The 24,785-nt window shown below is 43.0% G+C and overlaps 1 protein-coding gene across 6 annotated transcripts in view; it reads left to right on the top strand.

The window, feature by feature from the left end:
* The window catches only part of LOC139571546 (SANT and BTB domain regulator of class switch recombination-like), a 32,514-nt gene extending 10,861 nt beyond the window's left edge, over nt 1-21,653 (top strand). The window contains exons 1-23 of one of the 6 annotated variants that reach the window (XM_071394529.1): nt 111-420; nt 585-667; nt 1,014-1,165; nt 1,824-2,013; nt 2,433-2,517; nt 2,699-2,940; nt 3,348-3,406; nt 5,934-6,094; nt 6,176-6,262; nt 6,481-6,591; nt 9,125-9,248; nt 9,444-9,596; nt 9,946-10,100; nt 10,345-10,453; nt 16,057-16,089; nt 16,373-16,472; nt 19,324-19,412; nt 19,499-19,527; nt 19,606-19,679; nt 19,776-19,864; nt 20,474-20,565; nt 20,718-20,849; nt 21,041-21,653. In XM_071394529.1, the coding sequence (XP_071250630.1) occupies nt 1,016-1,165; nt 1,824-2,013; nt 2,433-2,517; nt 2,699-2,940; nt 3,348-3,406; nt 5,934-6,094; nt 6,176-6,262; nt 6,481-6,591; nt 9,125-9,248; nt 9,444-9,596; nt 9,946-10,100; nt 10,345-10,453; nt 16,057-16,089; nt 16,373-16,472; nt 19,324-19,412; nt 19,499-19,527; nt 19,606-19,679; nt 19,776-19,864; nt 20,474-20,565; nt 20,718-20,754 (2,169 nt within the window). In that variant the 5' untranslated portion in view covers nt 111-420; nt 585-667; nt 1,014-1,015 and the 3' untranslated portion in view covers nt 20,755-20,849; nt 21,041-21,653. The other 5 variants (XM_071394531.1, XM_071394530.1, XM_071394528.1 and 2 more) reach the window with 5 other exon arrangements.
* The last annotated feature ends 3,132 nt before the right edge of the window (nt 21,654-24,785 follow it).

The following is a 24,785-nucleotide window of genomic DNA, read 5'->3' as shown; positions in this document are numbered from 1 at the left end:
AAGGTTAAACACGTGGTTAAACACCTGCTGGATACAAAATAATTTCCCTTCATTTGATTTAGCGGAAAAGGGCACTTCTGTCGCTAAGCAACCCCGGGACGCGGGACCAATGCACCGGCTGCTGCACTGCGGCACCGGAAAAGCGGAATCAACGCAACAGAAGATTTGGGGACGTTACAACGACTGGCGGTTCGTTATCTAAACGTCATTCACGAGCGTTTTAGGGTGTTTCCATCCCGTATGCAATGCTGATTGAATGTCTTGTCTGTCGATCAAATCGTCCCCGGGATGATACTGCAGAGAAAGTGCACTTATAGCTAGCTAGCTAATAGCATTAGCGTTAGAAGTGGATGACGGCTACTGTACACCGAACGTCATATCATCCGGACCACAGAAGAATCCGGTGTCATCATTGAATCAGTAAGATACAAGATAACCGTACAGCCAACTAGATACTACAAGTATTTTGGAACTATAATACAAACTTATCGTATTTAGCTTCTAGTACAGTGATGTGCACTATAGGTAGCTAGCTTGCTAGAATAAGCTTCTGACAAAAATGCCACTAAATTTGCTTTGGACAGTTCGACTACAGCCAAAGACAAAGAGGCGTTCCGAGGGAGGAGAATCCATCCTTTTTGCAAGAAGATAATCGACGTAGCCAAAAGTATGTGTGCGCGCTGTTCACTGACAACGGTGGGACAAAGTAGGAGTAGCCTATTCCAGAATTTGGTTTAGAGATGCTGTTGGATGTCAAGGCTTTCCATACATGCTCTTGTTATTCTTATGTATCTATGTCAAGTAGACCGTCCCATTACTATTGTTGATTGAAGAAACCTCAGCTTTCTGTGCGCATAAAGTCGCCTCCACCTTTTGTATGATGGTGTCCTCTCACTGAGTCTACCTTTAACAGAATAATGCTCTGATCTCTCTCTCACCCGTCAGACGTAATAATGTATGATAATGTCATATCGCTGAGTCAACCTTGATCTCTCACCCTTACCTGCTGACAGACATGAGTCGTTACTGCAACCTGAACAACAACTTCCCCAATGACAACAACCTCCTGGTCCTGGACATGGTGCTGAGCTCTCTCTGGAGCGTTCCACAGCCCGTCAACTGGGACAACGTGGCCATGCTGGTCCCTGGCTTCACACCCAAGGAGGTAAGCTCTACATGCACTGCAAATTGGGACAATAAACATATTGATTGATTGAAGCTATAGTAGCTGACGGCTACAGTGCAGCACCCCTTGTGGATTGCAAACCCGGGTCTCCCAGTCTGTAGGCAAGCTTCCCAGTCTGTAGGCAAGCTTCCCAGTCTGTAGGCAAGCTTCCCAGTCTGTAGGCACTGCTCCCACTAAGGAGAGATCGTAAAAGGCTATTCGCCTGGTCTGAGATCTGTCTGTATTGTCTTACTCCCTACGGTCACTGTTTGGCGTGACAGGTAGCCTCGAGGTAAGAGTGTTGAGCCAGTAATCTAACGTTCGAATCCTAGAGCCGACAAGGTGAAAAATCTGTCGCTGTGCCCTTCAAGGCACTTAACCTGGTGACCCTAGACTTGACCCCACTCTCCACGTCTGTTTCAGGGGGAGTTGGGATATGCCAGAAACACATTTCCATTGCACTTGTACACGTGTGTCACATGATAAATAGAAGCGCCCACCAATGTCTTAATAGGTCAGCTGTCCTATAGCTTAGTTTGGACTGCTGTTGAATGTTGTGCAGGGGTTACTGGAACCAAGATGATGTGGTCTGAGGGTTGTTGTTGTCATGGTATAGTAGTGACATGGTTGCCATGGTGGTTGTCGTGCCTACCTTCAGTGTGCGCAGAGGTTCGAGGAGCTGAAGAGCACCGGAGGGTTCCATCACGTGGACGACCAATGCAACGCGCTGACGGCAGGAGGCTCCTCCCCTGTGGACTCGCTGGCCACCTACATCAAATCCACACTATTGGACACCACGGGAGACGTGGAGGAGACGCGGACCAATCAGAGCTCCATCTCAGTGACGGGTAAGGCTGACTGGTGTTGATGTGCTAGTGTATATGTAGTGCTTTTAGTCCCAGACTTGGTGCTCCGGTAACGCTTGCCGTGCAGTAGCAGAGAGAACAGTCTATGGCTGGGGTATATAGGTCCTGGATGGCAGGGAGCTCAGCCCCAGTGATGTACTGGGCTGTCCGCACCACCCTCTGTAGCGTCCTTGTGATCGAGGGCGGTGCAGTTGCCATACCAAGCGGTGATGCAGCCAGTCAAGATGCGAAAGTTCTGCGTCCAATGTAGCAGGCAGTAAGACCTGAAGTCTCTTCATGTCTGAATATCTATGCTTTAGTTCAGTGTAGCAGGCAGTAAGACCTGAAGTCTCTTCATGTCTGAATATCTAGGCTTTAGCTCGGTGAGCTACACAGTCTTGTTTGGTGTCTCCACTCTCCAGGCCTGGCGGTGAACCCTTCAAGAGGAAGCTCGGTGGAGAAAGAGGAGTCTGCAGAGGAGGGCGAGAAGCCCCAGGAGGAGAAAGGGTGAGTGGCTGGTCTAACTACCGTCAAACAGAAATACACTGTTAACCAGTCCAGCTCAAGGTGATCAAAGAGTTTCATAGAGCAGGATCAAGAACTTAGTCTGCTAACAAATACTCAAATGTACTCTCTGTGTCTCTGTGTGTCTGCCTGTCTGTATCTCTGTATCGCTCTCCCCATGCAGGCCCAATATGGTGATCCACGTGTGTGACGAGGCTAAGAACCTGAAGCAGGACTTCATGTGTCCCCGTGACCTTCTGATCAACGAGATGCGTTACTTTGCTGAGTACCTCTCTGTTGACCTCCAGCGCTGGGAGGAGGTGGACATCTCTGTGCACTGTGACGTGCAGATCTTCCACTGGCTCATGAACTACGTCAAGAGGCACAAAATGGCCGTCGATGGCAACAATGACAAACCCAAACTCGGTAAAGAATTGAATTGATGCTCTCGCATCATACGTACTGTAGCTACGTACACTGATGCTTGTATAGTACTATACCATCACTTACCTGGGCGTGGCACATGATAACCATGGAGACGGCAGTGATGTGGGCACTCATAGCGGTGTGCTTGTTAGTTGGCCTGGCAGTGTGTTTGGTTGGTTACGTGGTGGTTGTTGGTTGTGTGCTAACATTGGTTGGTTATGTGGTGTTTGTTGGTTGTGTGTTAACATTGGTTGGTTATGTGGTGTTTGTTGGTTGGCCTGGCAGTGTGTTTGGTCGGTATGTGGTGTTTGTTGGTTGTGTGCTAACATTGGTTGGTTACGTGGTGTTTGTTGGTTGTGTGCTAACATTGGTTGGTTATGTGGTGTTTGTTGGTTGTGTGTTAACAGAGCCCAGCAATGTGATCTCAATCCTCATCTCCTCCGAGTTCTTGAAGATGGACACGTTAGTAAGTGTTGTAATGGCGGGAGCTGGGTTGCTATGCCGGTTCCAATGTACCGTACGTTTCGGGGGCCCTGGTTTTCTGTTGTAGCGGAAGAACGAACGCAAAGTGGCTGAACTGAGGTTGGGAAAAAGGCTATTGGGAACCTTTTACAACAAAATAAAATATTTTGGACTGATTTTTGGCGAGGAGTGAAACCTCTCGCTTCGCCTCTTCCTCTCTGCTACAGTAAATGACCCAGCGAGCTCTTGTTGGTCGTTGAATAAAATGTCACTCAAGAAAAAAGCAGAAAACTAATCAGCTAATTAGGTAAAGAGGCTTCACTCTTCACTTTAGTCTCAAACAGAAAACGAAGGGCCTTTGGAACGCTTCACTTCCTGTTGCATGGTTACAGAAAACGAAGGTACTTTGGAACGGTTCACTTCCTGTTGCATGGTTACAGAAAACGAAGGGCCTTTGGAACAGTTCACTTCCTGTTGCATGGTTACAGAAAACGAAGGGCCTTTGGAACGGTTCACTTCCTGTTGCATGGTTACAGAAAACGAAGGGCCTTTGGAACGGTTCACTTCCTGTTGCATGGTTACTATTACAATTGTTTTTAGAACTGTAACATGTTACTTTTATTGCAAGTAAGTGACACATGACTTCCAAGGCATTGAACAAACTCAATGACCTATTTATTTCGACCTCTCTTAGGTGGAGGAGTGTATTCAGTCACATGTTGACCTCTCATAGGTGGAGGAGTGTATTCAGTCACATGTTGACCTCTCATAGGTGGAGGAGTGTATTCAGTGACATGTTGACCTCTCATAGGTGGAAGAGTGTATTCAGTCACACGTTGACCTCTCATAGGTGGAGGAGTGTATTCAGTCACATGTTGACCTCTCATAGGTGGAGGAGTGTATTCAGTCACATGTTGACCTCTCATAGGTGGAGGAGTGTATTCAGTCACATGTTGACCTCTCATAGGTGGAGGAGTGTATTCAGTACTGTCACATGTTGATCTCTCATAGGTGGAGGAGTGTATTCAGTCACATGTTGACCTCTCATAGGTGGAGGAGTGTATTCAGTCACATGTTGACCTCTCATAGGTGGAGGAGTGTATTCAGTACTGTCACATGTTGACCTCTCATAGGTGGAGGAGTGTATTCAGTCACATGTTGACCTCTCATAGGTGGAGGAGTGTATTCAGTCACATGTTGACCTCTCATAGGTGGAGGAGTGTATTCAGTCACATGTTGACCTCTCATAGGTGGAGGAGTGTATTCAGTACTGTCACATGTTGACCTCTCATAGGTGGAGGAGTGTATTCAGTACTGTCACATGTTGATCTCTCATAGGTGGAGGAGTGTATTCAGTCACATGTTGACCTCTCATAGGTGGAGGAGTGTATTCCGTGACATGTTGACCTCTCATAGGTGGAGGAGTGTATTCAGTCACATGTTGACCTCTCATAGGTGGAGGAGTGTATTCAGTCACATGTTGACCTCTCATAGGTGGAGGAGTGTATTCAGTACTGTCACATGTTAACCTCTCATAGGTGGAGGAGTGTATTCAGTACTGTCACATGTTGACCTCTCATAGGTGGAGGAGTGTATTCAGTACTGTCACATGTTGACCTCTCATAGGTGGAGGAGTGTATTCAGTCACATGTTGACCTCTCATAGGTGGAGGAGTGTATTCAGTACTGTCACATGTTGACCTCTCATAGGTGGAGGAGTGTATTCAGTACTGTCACATGTTGACCTCTCATAGGTGGAGGAGTGTATTCTGTCACATGTTGACCTCTCATAGGTGGAGGAGTGTATTCAGTCACATGTTGACCTCTCATAGGTGGAGGAGTGTATTCAGTCACATGTTGACCTCTCATAGGTGGAGGAGTGTATTCAGTCACATGTTGACCTCTCATAGGTGGAGGAGTGTATTCAGTCACATGTTGACCTCTCATAGGTGGAGGAGTGTATTCAGTCACATGTTGACCTCTCATAGGTGGAGGAGTGTATTCAGTCACATGTTGAACTCTCATAGGTGGAGGAGTGTATTCAGTCACATGTTGACCTCTCATAGGTGGAGGAGTGTATTCAGTCACATGTTGATCTCTCATAGGTGGAGGAGTGTATTATGTCACATGTTGACCTCATAGGTGGAGTGTATTCAGTCACATGTTGACCTCTCATAGGTGGAGGAGTGTATTCAGTCACATGTTGACCTCTCATAGGTGGAGGAGTGTATTCTGTCACATGTTGACCTCTCATAGGTGGAGTGTATTCAGTCACATGTTGACCTCTCATAGGTGGAGGAGTGTATTCAGTACTGTCACATGTTGACCTCATAGGTGGAGGAGTGTATTCAGTCACATGTTGACCTCTCATAGGTGGAGGAGTGTATTCAGTCACATGTTGACCTCTCATAGGTGGAGGAGTGTATTCAGTACTGTCACATGTTGACCTCATAGGTGGAGGAGTGTATTCAGTCACATGTTGACCTCTCATAGGTGGAGGAGTGTATTCAGTCACATGTTGACCTCTCATAGGTGGAGGAGTGTATTCTGTACTGTCACAAGCACATGAGTGCCATCGTGGCCACACCCTGCAACATGAACTGCATCAACAGTAACCTGGCAACGGACATCGCTGACCTCTTCAGCCACAACGAGGCAGACGACATCATGGACAGAAAAGACAAGTTCAAAAGGTAGACCCTAGTGATTTTGTCAGGCCTGGTAGACAGATCATTCTGCTTCAGCCAACACCTTTCATTTCTCCCTTTCCTCAGTAAGTTATTCCAGAAGAAAATTGAGTGTCTTTTCGATCCTGACTATAAGAACCAGGACTCCCCAGGCAACGCATCGACTCTGTACAGGTGTGTGGCAGCTCTGCACTGCTCTGTCTGTCATTGGTCTTATTCATTTGGGCACACAACAGAAAACATTTTGCATCACCAAACGTAAATGAGCGTTTCTTATTGGACAAGTGTAGGTAGATCCCTACCTGTTTGTCTGTTTTCTTCTGTTTGGTTCCCAATGAATACGACTCGTGTTAACCTCGCCTGACCACCGAACTGCAACGTGTCTTTCCCAGATGTGGTCTGTGCCTGAAACTGCTGACCAAGGACACAGAGAGGAAGATCTCCTGCATCCCAGGGAAGATCAACATCGACCCTCGAGGAGACATCACCTACACCCACAGCAGGTCCTGTACCACCCAGTTACACCTCGGTTGTGGGTTCGATTCCCTCTGTGGCCACCCATATGTCAAATGTAATCGTACATGACTGTAAAGGGTCTATCAGAGTACCACATTTGGACGCCATACGCACAGCAGTGTTCTAGAATATTGCAACCTTGGCTTTCATACTTTTTGAATTCTCAGCGCAGCTCAAGGCAATTTCTCCAACTGTCAACACATTCAAATGAATAGAGGACGTGTCCCGGAAAGTTGTTGGTTGGGATTTGTGGGGAGGTGCACGTTGGAGAGGTGCACGTTGGGGAGGTGCACGTTGGGGAGGTGCACGTTGGGGAGGTGCACGTTGGAGAGGTGCACGTTGGAGAGGTGCACGTTGGAGAGGTGCACGTTGGGGAGGTGCACGTTGGAGAGTTGCACGTTGGGGAGGTGCACGTTGGAGAGGTGCACGTTGGAGAGGTGCACGTTGGGGAGGTGCACGTTGGGGAGGTGCACGTTGGAGAGGTGCACGTTGGAGAGGTGCACGTTGGAGAGGTGCGTGGCCCCGCGGATGATGGTCTCAGAGCTGCGTCGCCACGTCACAATGGGACCAACGCCTCTCAGCGTCTGTGGACTGTGATTTACGGTTAAGTCACATAACTGATGCTATATGGCTTATAATAATTATTTCTGCTCTATCGAGAGACATCTTCACTGTTATGCTATGGATGTTTATAGTGATAAATGCTAAAGAAACCATGTTGTTATTTGGTAAATATAGTATAGCTACAATTTACCATATAATTTCAAAGTATATCCCAGGTAGTGTATTTAGCAATAAAGCACAGTAAACCAGAATATCCGGCTCCATGAACCAGTAAGACCAGTCATCTCCTGTTTCTGTAGCGAGGCAGCGTGATGTGAAATCAAATCTTATTGGTCACATACACATGATTAGTAGATGTTATTTCGAGTGTAGCGAAATGCTTGTGCTTCTAGTTCCGACAGTGCAGTAATATCTAACAAGTAATCTAACAAATTACACAACAACTACCTAATACACACAAATCTATGACAGAGCGTCATAGAATAGATAGTATAAAATACAGTATATACATATGAGATGAGTAATGCAAGATATGGAAACATTATTAAAGTGGCATTATTAAAGAGACTTGTGATCTATTTATTAAAGTGGCCAATGATTTAAAGTCTGTATGTAGGTAGCAGCCTCTCTATGTTATTGATGGCTGTTTAACAGTCTGATGGCCTTGAGACAGAAGCTGTTTTTCAGTCTCTCGGTCACAGCTTTGATGCACCTGTACTGACCTCGCCTTCTGGATGATAGCGGGGTGAACAGGCAGTGGCTCGGGTGGTTGTTGTCCTTGATGATCTTTTTGGCCTTCCTGTGACATCGGGTGGTGTAGGTGTCCTGGAGGGCAGATAGTTTTCCCCCGGTGATGCGTTGTGCAGACCTCACTACCCTCTGGAGAGCCTTACGGTTGTGTGCGGAGCAGTTGCCGTACCAGGTGGTGATACAGCCTGACAGGATGCTCTCAATTGTGAATCTAGAAGTTTGTAAGGGTTTTAGGTGACAAGCCTAATTTCTTCAGCCTCACTACACTGTCTGTGTGGGTGGACCATTTTAAGTTTGTCCGTGATGTGTACCCCGAGGAACTTGAAACGTTCCACCTCCACTGCTGTCCTGTCGATGTGGATAGGGGGGTGCTCCCTCTGCTGTTACACCCCCTGGACAGGACACTAGTCCATCTCCTCAGTACACCCCCTGGACAGGACACTAGTCTATCTCCTCAGTACACCCCCTGGACAGGACACTAGTCTATCACCTCAGTATACCCCCTGGACAGGACACTAGTCTATCTCCTCAGTACACCCCCTGGACAGGACACTAGTCTATCTCCTCAGTACACCCCCTGGACAGGACACTAGTCCATCTCCTCAGTATACCCCCTGGACAGGACACTAGTCCATCACCTCAGTACACCCCCTGGACAGGACACTAGTCTATCTCCTCAGTACACCCCCTGGACAGGACACTAGTCTATCTCCTCAGTATACCCCCTGGACAGGACACTAGTCTATCTCCTCAGTACACCCCCTGGACAGGACACTAGTCCATCACCTCAGTACACCCCCTGGACAGGACACTAGTCCATCTCCTCAGTACACCCCCTGGACAGGACACTAGTCTATCACCTCAGTACACCCCCTGGACAGGACACTAGTCCATCTCCTCAGTACACCCCCTGGACAGGACACTAGTCCATCTCCTCAGTATACCCCCTGGACAGGACACTAGTCTATCTCCTCAGTACACCCCCTGGACAGGACACTAGTCTATCACAGGGCCAATCTATCTCTTTAATGCTGAGTTCCAAGCAGAACACCTGACCTTCCAATCTCAGGGTGGACACTCTAACCACAAGGCCACTGAGTTGGTTCCAAGGACCAGGCTGGCCAACTTGGTTTTGTGGTGGAGCTGCTTTGAGAAACATGGACAGAATAAAGGAGAGTCATTTCTATCACTACCTCTGGTCTGTAGGCAGAAGAGATGGGAGGTCCATGATTACATGACTGGACTGTATGAGGAGCTGAAGTCCTGGGTGCTGGTCTACTGGAGGATCTGGGGAACCATCAACCACCTCACCTGCTCCCACTGCCAACAGGTAGGGGGGGGGGGGGGGCTGTCAACCCCCTCACTGCTCCCACTGCCAACAGGTGGGGGGGGGGGGGCTGTTTGCGTGTGTGCATGTGTGCACTCCAGGCATTGTGTAATGCATCCAGACGTGTGTGTGTGTGTGTGTGTGTGTGTGTGTGTGTGTGTGTGTGTGTGTGTGTGTGTGTGGTGTGTGTGTCTCCAGGCGTTTGTGTGTGCAGAGCTGTCCCACTGTCGGTATCACCCAGAGGTTGTGTTGTACCCGGGCATGGGGACAGAGCAGGGCTGGCACGGGACGGGCATCTACCCCTGCTGCAACCAGAGGACACTACGCTTTGACCCCACCGGCATGCCCAAGGTAGGAACACACTGACCCCACCGGCATGCCCAAGGTAGGAACACACTGACCCCACCGGCATGCCCAAGGTAGGAACATACTGACCCCACCGGCATGCCCAAGGTAGGAACACACTGACCCCACCGGCATGCCCAAGGTAGGAACACACTGACCCCACCGGCATGCCCAAGGTAGGAACACACTGACCCCACCGGCATACCCAAGGTAGGAACACACTGACCCCACCGGCATCCCCAAGGTAGGAACACACTCACACACACTTGGAGTTGTGAGGTGACCATGCTTTGAATAGTTTGCATCTCACACAATGCAGATTTGACACATTTCACACTTGAATCTCTTGTCTCAGGGCTGTAAGATGCGGGACCACATAGTGAATGCGTCAGTCAGTGGAGACTGTACTGGGGACCACCAGGTAAACTCAGCCCAGACCAGACTACTCAACGACCTGCTACTACACAGAGAGGCAGTGTGTGTACCCAACACACCCCTACCAGAGACAGGGTAAGAAACTGTGTGTGTGTACCCAACACACCCCTACCAGAGACAGGGTAAGAAACTGTGTGTGTGTACCCAACACACCCCTACCAGAGACAGGGTAAGAAACTGTGTGTGTGTACCCAACACACCCCTACCAGATACAGGGTAAGAAACTGTGTGTGTGTATTTTTGTATCTTATGACAGGTTTTACCTCTACCTGTGTTTAGTGATACTCCCTTGTTCTCTCTCTGTGTATCTATGTGCCAGGCCTGTAGACTCCCCCTCCAGTGGTTCAGAGAGGGGGGAGAGAGGGGAGCGGGTACTGGACTGTGACATCCTGGTAGAGCCGGGGCTTCAGAGAGTAGAGGGCACCACCGTGAGTTTACAACTTATTTATTTATTTTTATATTTATCCAGGCAAGTTAATTGAGGTCAAATTCATACTCACAAGTAGAATGATACGTTTTAAGAAACTTTAGTGTGTTTGCTCAAACGTGTTATTTACAATGACAACCAGACCTCCATGATATACCTACCTTGCTACACATCTGTCTACATTACTACAGAACATCTGATTTTAAACCTAACCCACACTGCTAACCCAAATTCATAATCAAACAAAACCTTAAATAAGACCAAAAAGCACATTTTTGTTTTAAATAATTTTTACGATATAGCCAATTTTGACTTTGTAGCTGGCCCATCTTCGGAAATCACTCAGTTCTGCCTCCAGGGCAAGATTGATGACAATTAACGTCGACCTGCACTTGATTTGTGGAGTCATAGATATGCCTATAGTCTAACTCAACCTATTTCAAATAGACTAGAGTCTAACTCAACCTATTTCAAATAGACTAGAGTCTAACTCAGACTCTAGTCTATTTGAAATAGGTTGAGTTAGTCTCTAGTCTATTTGAAATAGGTTGAGTTAACCTATTTCAAATAGACTAGAGTCTAACTCAACCTATTTCAAATAGACTAGTCTAACTAACTCAACCTATTTCAAATAGACTAGAGTCTAACTAACTCAACCTATTTCAAATAGACTAGTCTAACTAACTCAACCTATTTCATATAGACTAGAGTCTAACTAACTCAACCTATTTCAAATAGACTAGTCTAACTAACTCAACCTATTTCATATAGACTAGAGTCTAACTCAACCTATTTCAAATAGACTAGAGTCTAACTCAACCTATTTCAAATAGACTAGAGTCTAACTCAACCTATTTCAAATAGACTAGAGTCTAACTCAACCTATTTCAAATAGACTAGAGTCTAACTCAACCTATTTCAAATAGACTAGAGTCTAACTCAACCTATTTCAAATAGACTAGTCTAACTAACTCAACCTATTTCAAATAGACTAGAGTCTAACTAACTCAACCTATTTCAAATAGACTAGAGTCTAACTCAACCTATTTCAAATAGACTAGAGTCTAACTCAACCTATTTCAAATAGACTAGAGTCTAACTAACTCAACCTATTTCAAATAGACTAGTCTAACTAACTCAACCTATTTCAAATAGACTAGAGTCTAACTAACTCAACCTATTTCAAATAGACTAGTCTAACTAACTCAACCTATTTCATATAGACTAGAGTCTAACTAACTCAACCTATTTCAAATAGACTAGTCTAACTAACTCAACCTATTTCAAATAGACTAGTCTAACTAACTCAACCTATTTCAAATAGACTAGAGTCTAACTCAACCTATTTCAAATAGACTAGAGTCTAACTAACTCAACCTATTTCAAATAGACTAGAGTCTAACTCAACCTATTTCAAATAGACTAGAGTCTAACTAACTCAACCTATTTCAAATAGACTAGAGACTAACTCAACCTATTTCAAATAGACTAGAGTCTAACTCAACCTATTTCAAATAGACTAGAGTCTAACTCAGACTCTAGTCTATTTGAAATAGGTTGAGTTAGTCTCTAGTCTATTTGAAATAGGTTGAGTTAACCTATTTCAAATAGACTAGAGTCTAACTCAACCTATTTCAAATAGACTAGTCTAACTCAACCTATTTCAAATAGACTAGAGTCTAACTAACTCAACCTACTTCAAATAGACTAGTCTAACTAACTCAACCTATTTCAAATAGACTAGTCTAACTAACTCAACCTATTTCATATAGACTAGAGTCTAACTCAACCTATTTCAAATAGACTAGAGTCTAACTAACTCAACCTATTTCAAATAGACTAGAGTCTAACTCAACCTATTTCAAATAGACTAGAGTCTAACTCAACCTATTTCAAATAGACTAGAGTCTAACTCAACCTATTTCAAATAGACTAGAGTCTAACTAACTCAACCTATTTCAAATAGACTAGAGTCTAACTAACTCAACCTATTTCAAATAGACTAGAGTCTAACTAACTCAACCTATTTCAAATAGACTAGAGTCTAACTCAACCTATTTCAAATAGACTAGAGTCTAACTAACTCAACCTATTTCAAATAGACTAGTCTAACTAACTCAACCTATTTCAAATAGACTAGAGTCTAACTAACTCAACCTATTTCAAATAGACTAGTCTAACTAACTCAACCTATTTCATATAGACTAGAGTCTAACTAACTCAACCTATTTCAAATAGACTAGTCTAACTAACTCAACCTATTTCAAATAGACTAGAGTCTAACTCAACCTATTTCAAATAGACTAGAGTCTAACTAACTCAACCTATTTCAAATAGACTAGAGTCTAACTAACTCAACCTATTTCAAATAGACTAGAGTCTAACTAACTCAACCTATTTCAAATAGACTAGAGTCTAACTCAACCTATTTCAAATAGACTAGAGTCTAACTAACTCAACCTATTTCAAATAGACTAGTCTAACTAACTCAACCTATTTCAAATAGACTAGAGTCTAACTAACTCAACCTATTTCAAATAGACTAGTCTAACTAACTCAACCTATTTCATATAGACTAGAGTCTAACTAACTCAACCTATTTCAAATAGACTAGTCTAACTAACTCAACCTATTTCAAATAGACTAGAGTCTAACTCAACCTATTTCAAATAGACTAGAGTCTAACTAACTCAACCTATTTCAAATAGACTAGAGTCTAACTCAACCTATTTCAAATAGACTAGAGTCTAACTCAACCTATTTCAAATAGACTAGAGTCTAACTAACTCAACCTATTTCAAATAGACTAGAGTCTAACTAACTCAACCTATTTCAAATAGACTAGAGTCTAACTAACTCAACCTATTTCAAATAGACTAGTCTAACTAACTCAACCTATTTCAAATAGACTAGAGTCTAACTAACTCAACCTATTTCAAATAGACTAGTCTAACTAACTCAACCTATTTCAAATAGACTAGAGTCTAACTAACTCAACCTATTTCAAATAGACTAGTCTAACTAACTCAACCTATTTCAAATAGACTAGAGTCTAACTCAACCTATTTCAAATAGACTAGAGTCTAACTAACTCAACCTATTTCAAATAGACTAGTCTAACTAACTCAACCTATTTCAAATAGACTAGAGTCTAACTAACTCAACCTATTTCAAATAGACTAGAGTCTAACTAACTCAACCTATTTCAAATAGACTAGAGTCTAACTCAACCTATTTCAAATAGACTAGAGTCTAACTAACTCAACCTATTTCAAATAGACTAGTCTAACTAACTCAACCTATTTCAAATAGACTAGAGTCTAACTAACTCAACCTATTTCAAATAGACTAGTCTAACTAACTCAACCTATTTCATATAGACTAGAGTCTAACTAACTCAACCTATTTCAAATAGACTAGTCTAACTAACTCAACCTATTTCAAATAGACTAGAGTCTAACTAACTCAACCTATTTCAAATAGACTAGAGTCTAACTCAACCTATTTCAAATAGACTAGAGTCTAACTAACTCAACCTATTTCAAATAGACTAGTCTAACTAACTCAACCTATTTCAAATAGACTAGAGTCTAACTCAACCTATTTCAAATAGACTAGAGTCTAACTCAACCTATTTCAAATAGACTAGAGTCTAACTCAACCTATTTCAAATAGACTAGAGTCTAACTCAACCTATTTCAAATAGACTAGTCTAACTAACTCAACCTATTTCAAATAGACTAGAGTCTAACTAACTCAACCTATTTCAAATAGACTAGAGTCTAACTAACTCAACCTATTTCAAATAGACTAGAGTCTAACTCAACCTATTTCAAATAGACTAGAGTCTAACTAACTCAACCTATTTCAAATAGACTAGTCTAACTAACTCAACCTATTTCAAATAGACTAGAGTCTAACTAACTCAACCTATTTCAAATAGACTAGTCTAACTAACTCAACCTATTTCATATAGACTAGAGTCTAACTAACTCAACCTATTTCAAATAGACTAGTCTAACTAACTCAACCTATTTCAAATAGACTAGAGTCTAACTAACTCAACCTATTTCAAATAGACTAGAGTCTAACTCAACCTATTTCAAATAGACTAGAGTCTAACTAACTCAACCTATTTCAAATAGACTAGAGTCTAACTCAACCTATTTCAAATAGACTAGAGTCTAACTAACTCAACCTATTTCAAATAGACTAGAGACTAACTCAACCTATTTCAAATAGACTAGAGTCTAACTCAACCTATTTCAAATAGACTAGAGTCTAACTCAGACTCTAGTCTATTTGAAATAGGTTGAGTTAGTCTCTAGTCTATTTGAAATAGGTTGAGTTAACCTATTTCAAATAGACTAGAGTCTAACTCAACCTATTTCAAATAGACTAGTCTAACTCAACCTATTTCAAATAGACTAGTCTAACTAACTCAACCTATTTCAAATAGACTAGTCTAACTAACTCAACCTATTTCATATAGACTAGAGTCTAACTCAACCTATTTCAAATAGACTAGAGTCTAACTAACTCAACCTATTTCAAATAGACTAGAGTCTAACTCAACCTATTTCAAATAGACTAGAGTCTAACTAACTCAACCTATTTCAAATAGACTAGAGTCTAACTAACTCAACCTATTTCAAATAGACTAGAGTCTAACTAACTCAACCTATTTCAAATAGACTAGAGTCTAACTCAACCTATTTCAAATAGACTAGAGTCTAACTAACTCAACCTATTTCAAATAGACTAGTCTAACTAACTCAACCTATTTCAAATAGACTAGAGTCTAACTAACTCAACCTATTTCAAATAGACTAGTCTAACTAACTCAACCTATTTCATATAGACTAGAGTCTAACTAACTCAACCTATTTCAAATAGACTAGTCTAACTAACTCAACCTATTTCAAATAGACTAGAGTCTAACTCAACCTATTTCAAATAGACTAGAGTCTAACTAACTCAACCTATTTCAAATAGACTAGAGTCTAACTCAACCTATTTCAAATAGACTAGAGTCTAACTCAACCTATTTCAAATAGACTAGAGTCTAACTAACTCAACCTATTTCAAATAGACTAGAGTCTAACTAACTCAACCTATTTCAAATAGACTAGAGTCTAACTAACTCAACCTATTTCAAATAGACTAGAGTCTAACTAACTCAACCTATTTCAAATAGACTAGTCTAACTAACTCAACCTATTTCAAATAGACTAGAGTCTAACTAACTCAACCTATTTCAAATAGACTAGTCTAACTAACTCAACCTATTTCAAATAGACTAGAGTCTAACTAACTCAACCTATTTCAAATAGACTAGTCTAACTAACTCAACCTATTTCAAATAGACTAGAGTCTAACTCAACCTATTTCAAATAGACTAGAGTCTAACTAACTCAACCTATTTCAAATAGACTAGAGTCTAACTCACTCAACCTATTTCAAATAGACTAGAGTCTAACTCAACCTATTTCAAATAGACTAGAGTCTAACTAACTCAACCTATTTCAAATAGACTAGAGTCTAACTAACTCAACCTATTTCAAATAGACTATAGTCTAACTAACTCAACCTATTGCTTTGCAGTTTTCCCTGTTGAAAAACTGGAGCCGGCAACTGGTATGATCAACGTTTATTGTTTCCAAATGTAATTGTGCTGCAGTGTCTGTGTCCGTGTCTGTGTCCGTGTCTGTATACTTGTGTTTGTGTGTGTATGACGTGACATATTACAGTAGTGACATAGTATACCTTTGTACCACCAGAAGCCTGAGGGCCAGTCTGTTTGTGCTACCATGCCAACTCCTCATGCTTAGTTAATGAGCAGTGGTGTTAGGCTGGACACCAAACAGATCTGGGACCAGCCTATCTAAACCCTGATATGCCCTCCTCTGCCCTGTGTCAGAGGCAGCAGACGCTGCTTTCTGAGGATGAGGAGTATACCACGGGGTCAGAGGTCACTGAGGATGAGGTGGGAGATGAAGAGGAGGCCAGCAAGAAACAAGGTAGAGTAATTAGGCTCTCTGATTGGTTTACACTATAATTGGAAAACCTGTATGGCTGAGAGGGGTGAGGCAAAGGGAATAGCAAATATGTCTGACAACACAGCAGACTGGTAAACACACAGTAAATATAGAAATCACATAACTAAACTAAAAGAAGAAACTATACTATGAAAAAAAGAAGCTCTGGAGTACATTTAATGAAATTCTAGGCAAAAAAGCAAACTCATCTGTCATTGAGGCAGAGGACTTGTTTATAACAAAACCCTTTAATATTACCGACCACTTTAATAACTTTTTTGTTGACACGATTAGCAAATTTAGGCCTGACATGCAAACAACAAATACTGAGTCTTCATGTTCATACATAATGGACCAAGTAATGAAAGACAAGCACTGTAGTGTAGAGTTCCACAAAGTGGGTGTGGAAGAGGTGAACAAAATGGCTGCTAATCTATAAATAAGGGCAAACCACCTGGTACCGACAACCTGGATGGTAAATTGCTAAGATTTGTAGTGGAATACATTGTGACTCCTGTTGGCCACATCTTCAATTTCAGCTTAGAAGATGGTGTGCCCTCAGACATGGAGGGGGGGGGGGGCAAAGGTCATTCAGCTACCCAAGAACAGCAGAGCACCCTTTTAATGGTTCAGACAGCCGACCAATCAGTCTGTTAAAAAGTGCTTAGCAAACCTTTGGAAAAAATTGTGTTTAATCGAAAACGAATTAACAGACTTTCAGCATGCTTATAGGGAAGGGTACTCAACATGCTTGGCACTGACACAAATTACTGATGCTTGGCTGAAATAAATTGATAGTAAGAAGATTGTGGGAGCTGCTCTGTTAGACTTCAGTGCAGCTTTTGATGTCATTGATCGTAACCTATTGCTGAAAAAAACCTAGGTGTCATGGATTTGCATCCTCTGCCTTATTATGGATTGAGACTTACCCGTCTAATAGAACACAGAGTTACCTGTCTAATAGAACACAGAGTTACCTGTCGAGTAGAACACAGAGTTACCTGTCGAGTAGAACACAGAGTTACCTGTCGAGTAGAACACAGAGTTACCTGTCGAGTAGAACACAGAGTTACCTGTCGAGTAGAACACAGAGTTACCTGTCGAGTAGAACACAGAGTTACCTGTCGAGTAGAACACAGAGTTACCTGTCGAGTAGAACACAGAGTTACCTGTCGAGTAGAACACAGAGTTACCTGTCGAGTAGAACACAGAGTTACCTGTCGAGTAGAACACAGAGTTACCTGTCGAGTAGAACACAGAATTTTCGTTAATGGAAGCCTCTCTCATGCAAATTCAGTTGAGTGTGGTGTTCCGCAGGGCAGCCGACTAAGGCCATTATTGTTTTCCTTTTTTTACTAATGACCTTCCACTGACTTTGAATAAAGCCTATGTACGCTGACGACTCAATCGTATACACGTCGGCTGCAACAGTAGAATAAATAACTGATACCCTGAAATTAGAGCTCCAGTTAGTTTTAGAATGGGTAACTAGCAATAGGCTGGTGCTAAATATAAACAAATATGTAAAGCATCGTTTTTGGGACAAATCACTCGACGCTAAACCTCATTTAGATCTGTTACTGAATAATGTGGTGATTTAGCAAGTCGAGGAGACTAAACTGCTGGGTGTCACTCTAGATAGCAAGCTGTCATCAAAACATAGAGACTCAATGGTTGCTAAAATGGGAAGAGGTCTCCGTGATTGGGCGTTGCTCTGCCTTCTTGACATCTCAGTCGACCAGACAGGTCCTACAGGCCCCAGTTTTGTTACACCTGGAGTACTGCCCATCTGTGTGGTCACGTGCGGCAGAGAAGGACATAGGTCAATTGCAGTTGGTCCAGAACAAAACAGCAAGTATCGCACTTTGATGTACACGGAGGGAAAGTGGCAAACATGTTACTGCCAATCTCTCCTGGCTCATAGTAGAGGAGAGATTGACTGCATCACCATTGGTCTTTGTGAGACGTGTTGAAGGTACAGAACTGTCTTTTCAAGCAGTTGGCACACAGTTCAGACACTCATCTGTACAACACAAGACATGCAGCCAGAGATCTCTTCACAGTCCCCAGGTCCAGAACAGAAGCTGGGAAACACACAGTATTAAATAGAGCCATGACTACATGGAACTCTCTGGTAACCCAGGTAACTCAAGCTAGCAATAAAACCAGATTCAAACCCTGATTAAAGAACACCTTACATCACAAAGGGACTGTGAGGAGACACAGCCATTTCATATCTTGTATTGCACTGTACTATGTATTAGACCTAGATATTGTGTGTATGTACTGATATGTAGACTGTGTGTGATGTTTTAAATGTAGTTCAGTCCTTCACTAATAATGTTCTGTATTATGTCATGTTTCATGTGGACACTAGGAAGAGTAGCTGCTGCTTTGGCAGCGCCTAATGGGGATCCTAATAAATGGCAATTACCAAAGAGGCTTTGAAATGGGGGGGGGGGGGATTTCAATTGCGTTTTCTTGATTCCTTGTGAGGGACCTCTGACCTCATCTAATGGGGTTTGAGAAGGAGGCAAGGATGTAAGGAATCAAATCGAGATTCTCCCTATGTCATGAGACCACACTGTGTGTTATGATGAATCACCACTGTGTTTATTGAATATAACTAAAGTAAGAAGTAAGGAGGAGCCCACTATAGCCAGCAGATGGCAGTACCTTATTAGTGCATGGGCTGCTCAAATTGCATTGTGTTTGTATACATTTTGATATCTGTCTGCAGCTATGAGCTATCAGTTGTAATTGATTCATGAATGTATGTGTACACTGCTTATGGTTGTAACAACATAGGGGTTTTCTATGTGTTCGTTGTTAGCTGCTAAGAAGGCCAAGAAGTTGAGCAAACCTTTGAAGAGGCAGATGTCTTCACCTAATTTCCATCGCAAAGAGAAAGCAGTGGAGAAAGTGAGTGTACAGTTTAAGTCTCGTTTACCTGAGACTTAAATAATTGCAATTTTCTTACTTTTCCAAATTCTGTTGGTTGTTTACAGACCCCTTCGAGGGACAACACTCCATTCAGGTGAGCTCAACTTCGCCAACTACATGCTTCTTCATCTATTTCACCGCTGTATCTGTTTGAAATGGTTTGTGTTTCCAGAGTGAGTGCCCAGAAGAGTAAATGGGACAGCTCTCGCTCCATTCGCTACAACCAAGATGCTCAAAGAGAGGAAGGTAACACAGGCCTCAGTTAACTTAGTGTGGATGTGTTACGATAGATGTGTGCATTCTAATTGTCCTCTCCCTCCCCTCTCCCCCCCCCCCCCCCAGACCAGAGGCGTATGGTGGAGATCATTGGTCATCTGACTAAGATCAGGTTCGGAGATCAGGAACAGAGAAAGTCCAAGGACACTAAAGAGGTGTGTTTTACTGAGTCGATTACACCTTTATTTTTAGTAGGGGATAAAACACTAGAACGTTGAAACATGAAACTTCATTTACATTGTGTGTGTATAGTGTGGTTGTCACTGGTGTACCCCCCCCCTGTTGTGGTTGTCACTGGTGTACCACCCCCCCCCCCGTTGTGGTTGTAACTGGTGTACCACCCCCCCCCCACCCCCCGTTGTGGTTGTCACTGGTGTACCACCCCCCCCCGTTGTGGTTGTAACTGGTGTACCCCCCCCCCCCCCCCCCGTTGTGGTTGTCACTGGTGTACCCCCCCCCCCCCCCCCCCCCGGTTGTGGTTGTCACTGTGATCATGGTTGTGGTTGCATAATGTGTGATCATGGTTGTGTGTTGTATAATGTGTGATCATGGTTGTGGTTGTATGTGTGGTTGTGATTGTAGTTGTATAATGTGTGATCGTGGTTGTATAATGTGTGGTTGTGTGGTCGTGGTTGTATAATGTGTGGTTGTGTGGTCGTGGTTTTATAATGTGTGGTTGTGTGATCGTGGTTGTATAATGTGTAGTTGTGTGATCGTGGTTGTATAATGTGTGATCGTGGTTGTATAATGTGTGGTTGTTCCAGCGTGCAGCAGGGATCTACTCCAGGCTAGAGGCCCAGTTCAAGTCCTCCTCCCAGGCCAGCGGACGACAGAGTGGCCCTGAGAAAACCCTCAGGTACGTACACACACACACACACACACACACACACACACACACACAGCACACAGGCACACACACGCACACACAGGCACATTGTCTCCCCCTACCCTCCTCTGTCTGTCTCCCCCTTTTCTGAATTAGTTGTCCCCCCTTTCTGTCTTCTTTAGAGTGAAGCCACGCTTCAGCCAAGCTCGGACCACATAGATACTGGAACGAGAAGAGGGAGGAAGACAGGAGGAAGAGCGGGAGGGAGGAGAGGAAGAGAGCGGAGGAAGAGAGATCCTCATGTGAGAACTCATGTGAGAACTCATGAGCCACACGGTCCCGTGTGGCTCAGTTGGTAGAGCATGGCGCTTGCAACGCCAGGGTTGTGGGTTCATTCCCCACGGGGGGACCAGGATGAATATGTATGAACTTTCCAATTTGTAAGTCGCTCTGGATAAGAGCGTCTGCTAAATGACTTAAATGTAAATGTAAATGTAGAACTCAGTGGATCAAACTGACCCAGTGGCAACCTGGCAGCAGCTAAACCTCTCAACCCCACCTTGCCTGCGCCACTGTGCCCCTGGTAATATTTGTGCCTGTATTCATAAAGAGCCTAAGGGTAGGAGTGCTGATCTAGGATCAGTTTGTCTTTTTAGAATATACTGAATGGACAGGGGAGACCTGATCCAAGATCAGCCCTCCTACTCTGAGACACTTGATAAATACAGGCCCTGGTCCTGCATTGGTCGTCTTTAGTTCAGGAGGCCTGTTTTTTTCGTAGGGCTTTGTAGCCCACTTAGAACCCAGTCCAGCCCGTCAGCCTGACTCAGGTGACTTTGTAATGATCACATCTCCTCCTACCTCCCATTAACTGTATATTACAATGCAATAGGTCACCTAGCTCTAAACCTGTATGCCATAGAATATAATAGACTTTAACATAGAAGCTACCTTGTGGTGAGTAATAGGAGTGGTTAACAGTAGGTAGATGATGGTGAATGAAATGCCCGTTGTTTCTGTTTCTATATCCGTCTGTGTTGGCCGTATCGCACACTACTGGGACTAAGAGGACATGGGTGGACTAGGCAGTCAGAAATAAAAGTTACATTCTCACCATTTATCTGTGCCTGAGCTTCTTTTCTGTGTCTTGCATGAGGGTGCAGGTACATGTGGGGCATTTTGTTCAGTTCAACTACCCTCCATTAGATGTCATTATAATATCACAGAAGGAAAATCAATCAGTTATTCTTTGTTTGTGGTAATTATAGTGGGTTCCTGAGTGATGCAGGGGTCCGTGCTAGAGGCATCACTACAGATCCTGGTTCGATTCCAAGCTGTATCACAACCGACCGTGATTGGGAGTCCCATAGGGCGGCGCACAATTGACCCAGCGTCGTCTGGGTTATGGTTTGGCCGCGGTAGGCCGTCAGTTAATTGTTCTGTGCACTGGTTATTAAAATGCCATTATTGTCCATTAGATGGCAGCATTGTCTTTCACATGGACTACAGAACAGTTTCTGCCTGTCAAATCCACTTTACCCCACTGACCCCACCAAGGACACCCACCTCACCTAGATTGCATGATATTGTTTTACTATTGTTTGTGCTGTTCACTCTGGCTGTCTTGCCCTCAGAGAAAGAAAATGATCAAATGGAGAATATTTTGATATGGGCTTTTGATAAGAAGGGTAACGCATATTATTAAAACCTCTAGGTCTTTTATTTAACGAGGCAAGTCAAGATCTAAGCCCTTAAATCGCAATATCTACTAAGCGAACATATGGAATTGTTTTAAGATGGATCATTTAGCCATTTGATTTGGAATTTTAGGATGAATATATTAAAATAATTGTATGAAACATTGAATTTAGCCTTTACTGCTATAGCCAATAGAAATGCAAAGAATAACATATTTGTCTGGCAACACAGACAGTCAAAATGTATAATCAGGTTGAAGTGTCTGTCCTATATCTCCGAGAGAGAAGAAAACTCTGGGAAATAAAACCAGTAGAACCATGTTTGGTCACGCTGTTCATATTAGTTTGTCACGCAAACGGTTCGGGTTTTATAGACAATTTCGTGACAATTTTATTTTCCGGATCCTCTCATTTGTAGAAAAAGACTGCTTGTTATTGAATAGCCGCAAACTTTATATCGGCCGAAAGAGGGGATTGAGTTGCAGCCACTACAAGAAACGGCAAATCTAGTATCAACACACCCGGAGCTATTCAATATTCTAAATGACGTACGGTGCGTCGATCTACTATCGGGTTTTTAAAAGTTGTTCTTCGAAAGACGAGGCGGGGTGAGTAAAAATAGGAACACCTGGTCATGAGTTTGTGTGGGGGTTCATTCTCTCCTCCCCCCTCCCATACAGTATGGGCATTGGGGTCTCTCTTACGCTCTTTCTCGCCATGTGGCTGGCCAGCTGGGTGGTTTGCGTAAGTAACATGCTTCCTCCACAACTCCGAGAAGTCTATATTTATAACCTCAGCATGGAGCCATGTGCAGGGGGGGGGGGGGGGCTAGGATTCTGTACCAAATGGCACCCTTTTCCCTATAACAGTGCACTATATAGGGATTAGGATGCCATTTGGACTGTATCTGGACACCTGCCCAGTGGTGCTGTGAGCTCTTCAAAAGGGAAGCCATACCAGGACTATGGCTCACTGGAAGCAGACCTGGGTTCAAATAATACTCAACATCTTTCAAAAGCGTTTGCTCTAGTCTTCCTGGAGTGCCAGGTGGGCAGCGTTTGCACTTTTAAAACTATTTCATTGGTTCCATTAAGCCAGGCAAGCTCAATCAAGCACCTATACAGTATTTCAAATGATTTTGAATAGTATTTGAACCCAGGTTTCTTCCCTGGAAGTGGGTCATAGGGGAGAGGGTCTCTGGTTACCCCCAGAGAACTGCCCCCTGTGTGAGATGGGTTTAATGATCATTTCAGCACAAGCTCTGCGTTCATGAATTATTACCGAAAAGTTGCATGGCTGACTTCATCACTAAACAAAACATAGCTGACTTCATCACTAAACAAAACATAGCTGACTTCATCACTAAACAAAACATAGCTGACTTCATCACTAAACAAAACATAGCTGACTTCATCACTAAACAACACATGGCTGACTTCATCACTAAACAAAACATGGCTGACTTCATCACTAAACAAAACATGGCTGACTTCATCACTAAACAAAACATGGCTGACTTCATCACTAAACAAAACATGGCTGACTTCATCACTAAACAAAACATAGCTGACTTCATCACTAAACAAAACATGGCTGACTTCATCACTAAACAAAACATGGCTGACTTCATCACTAAACAAAACATGGCTGACTTCATCACTAAACAAAACATGGCTGACTTCATCACTAAACAAAACATGGCTGACTTCATCACTAAACAAAACATGGCTGACTTCATCACTACACAAAACATGGCTGACTTCATCACTACACAAAACATAGCTGATTTCACCACTAAACAAAACATGGCTGACTTCATCACTAAACAAGACATGGCTGACTTCATCACTAAACAAAACATGGCTGACTTCATCACTAAACAAAACATCGCTGACTTCATCACTAAACAAAACATGGCTGACTTCATCACTAAACAAAACATGGCTGACTTCATCACTAAACAAAACATGGCTGACTTCATCACTAAACAAAACATGGCTGACTTCATCACTACACAAAACATGGCTGACTTCATCACTACACAAAACATAGCTGACTTCACCACTAAACAAAACATGGCTGACTTCATCACTAAACAACACATGGCTGACTTCATCACTAAACAAAACATGGCTGACTTCATCACTAAACAAAACATGGCTGACTTCATCACTAAACAACACATGGCTGACTTCATCACTAAACAACACATGGCTGACTTCATCACTAAACAAAACATGGTTGACTTCATCACTAAACAAAACATGGCTGACTTCATCACTAAACAAAACATGGCTGACTTCATCACTAAACAAAACATGGCTGACTTCATCACTAAACAAAACATGGCTGACTTCATCACTAAACAAAACATGGCTGACTTCATCACTAAACAAAACATGGCTGACTTCATCACTACGCAAAACATGGCTGACTTCATCACTACGCAAAACATGGCTGACTTCATCACTAAACAACACATGGCTGAACATGAACCACAGTCAGCAGAATGGGACTGTAGTACTTCCAATGGAGATTCTCTTTCTAAACTGT

The sequence above is a fragment of the Salvelinus alpinus genome, chromosome 3 (genome assembly GCF_045679555.1).
Source record: "Salvelinus alpinus chromosome 3, SLU_Salpinus.1, whole genome shotgun sequence".
In the NCBI taxonomy this organism is placed as follows: domain Eukaryota; kingdom Metazoa; phylum Chordata; class Actinopteri; order Salmoniformes; family Salmonidae; genus Salvelinus; species Salvelinus alpinus.
Note: the sequence above shows the minus strand (reverse complement) of the source record. Positions and strands in the feature narration are given on the sequence as shown.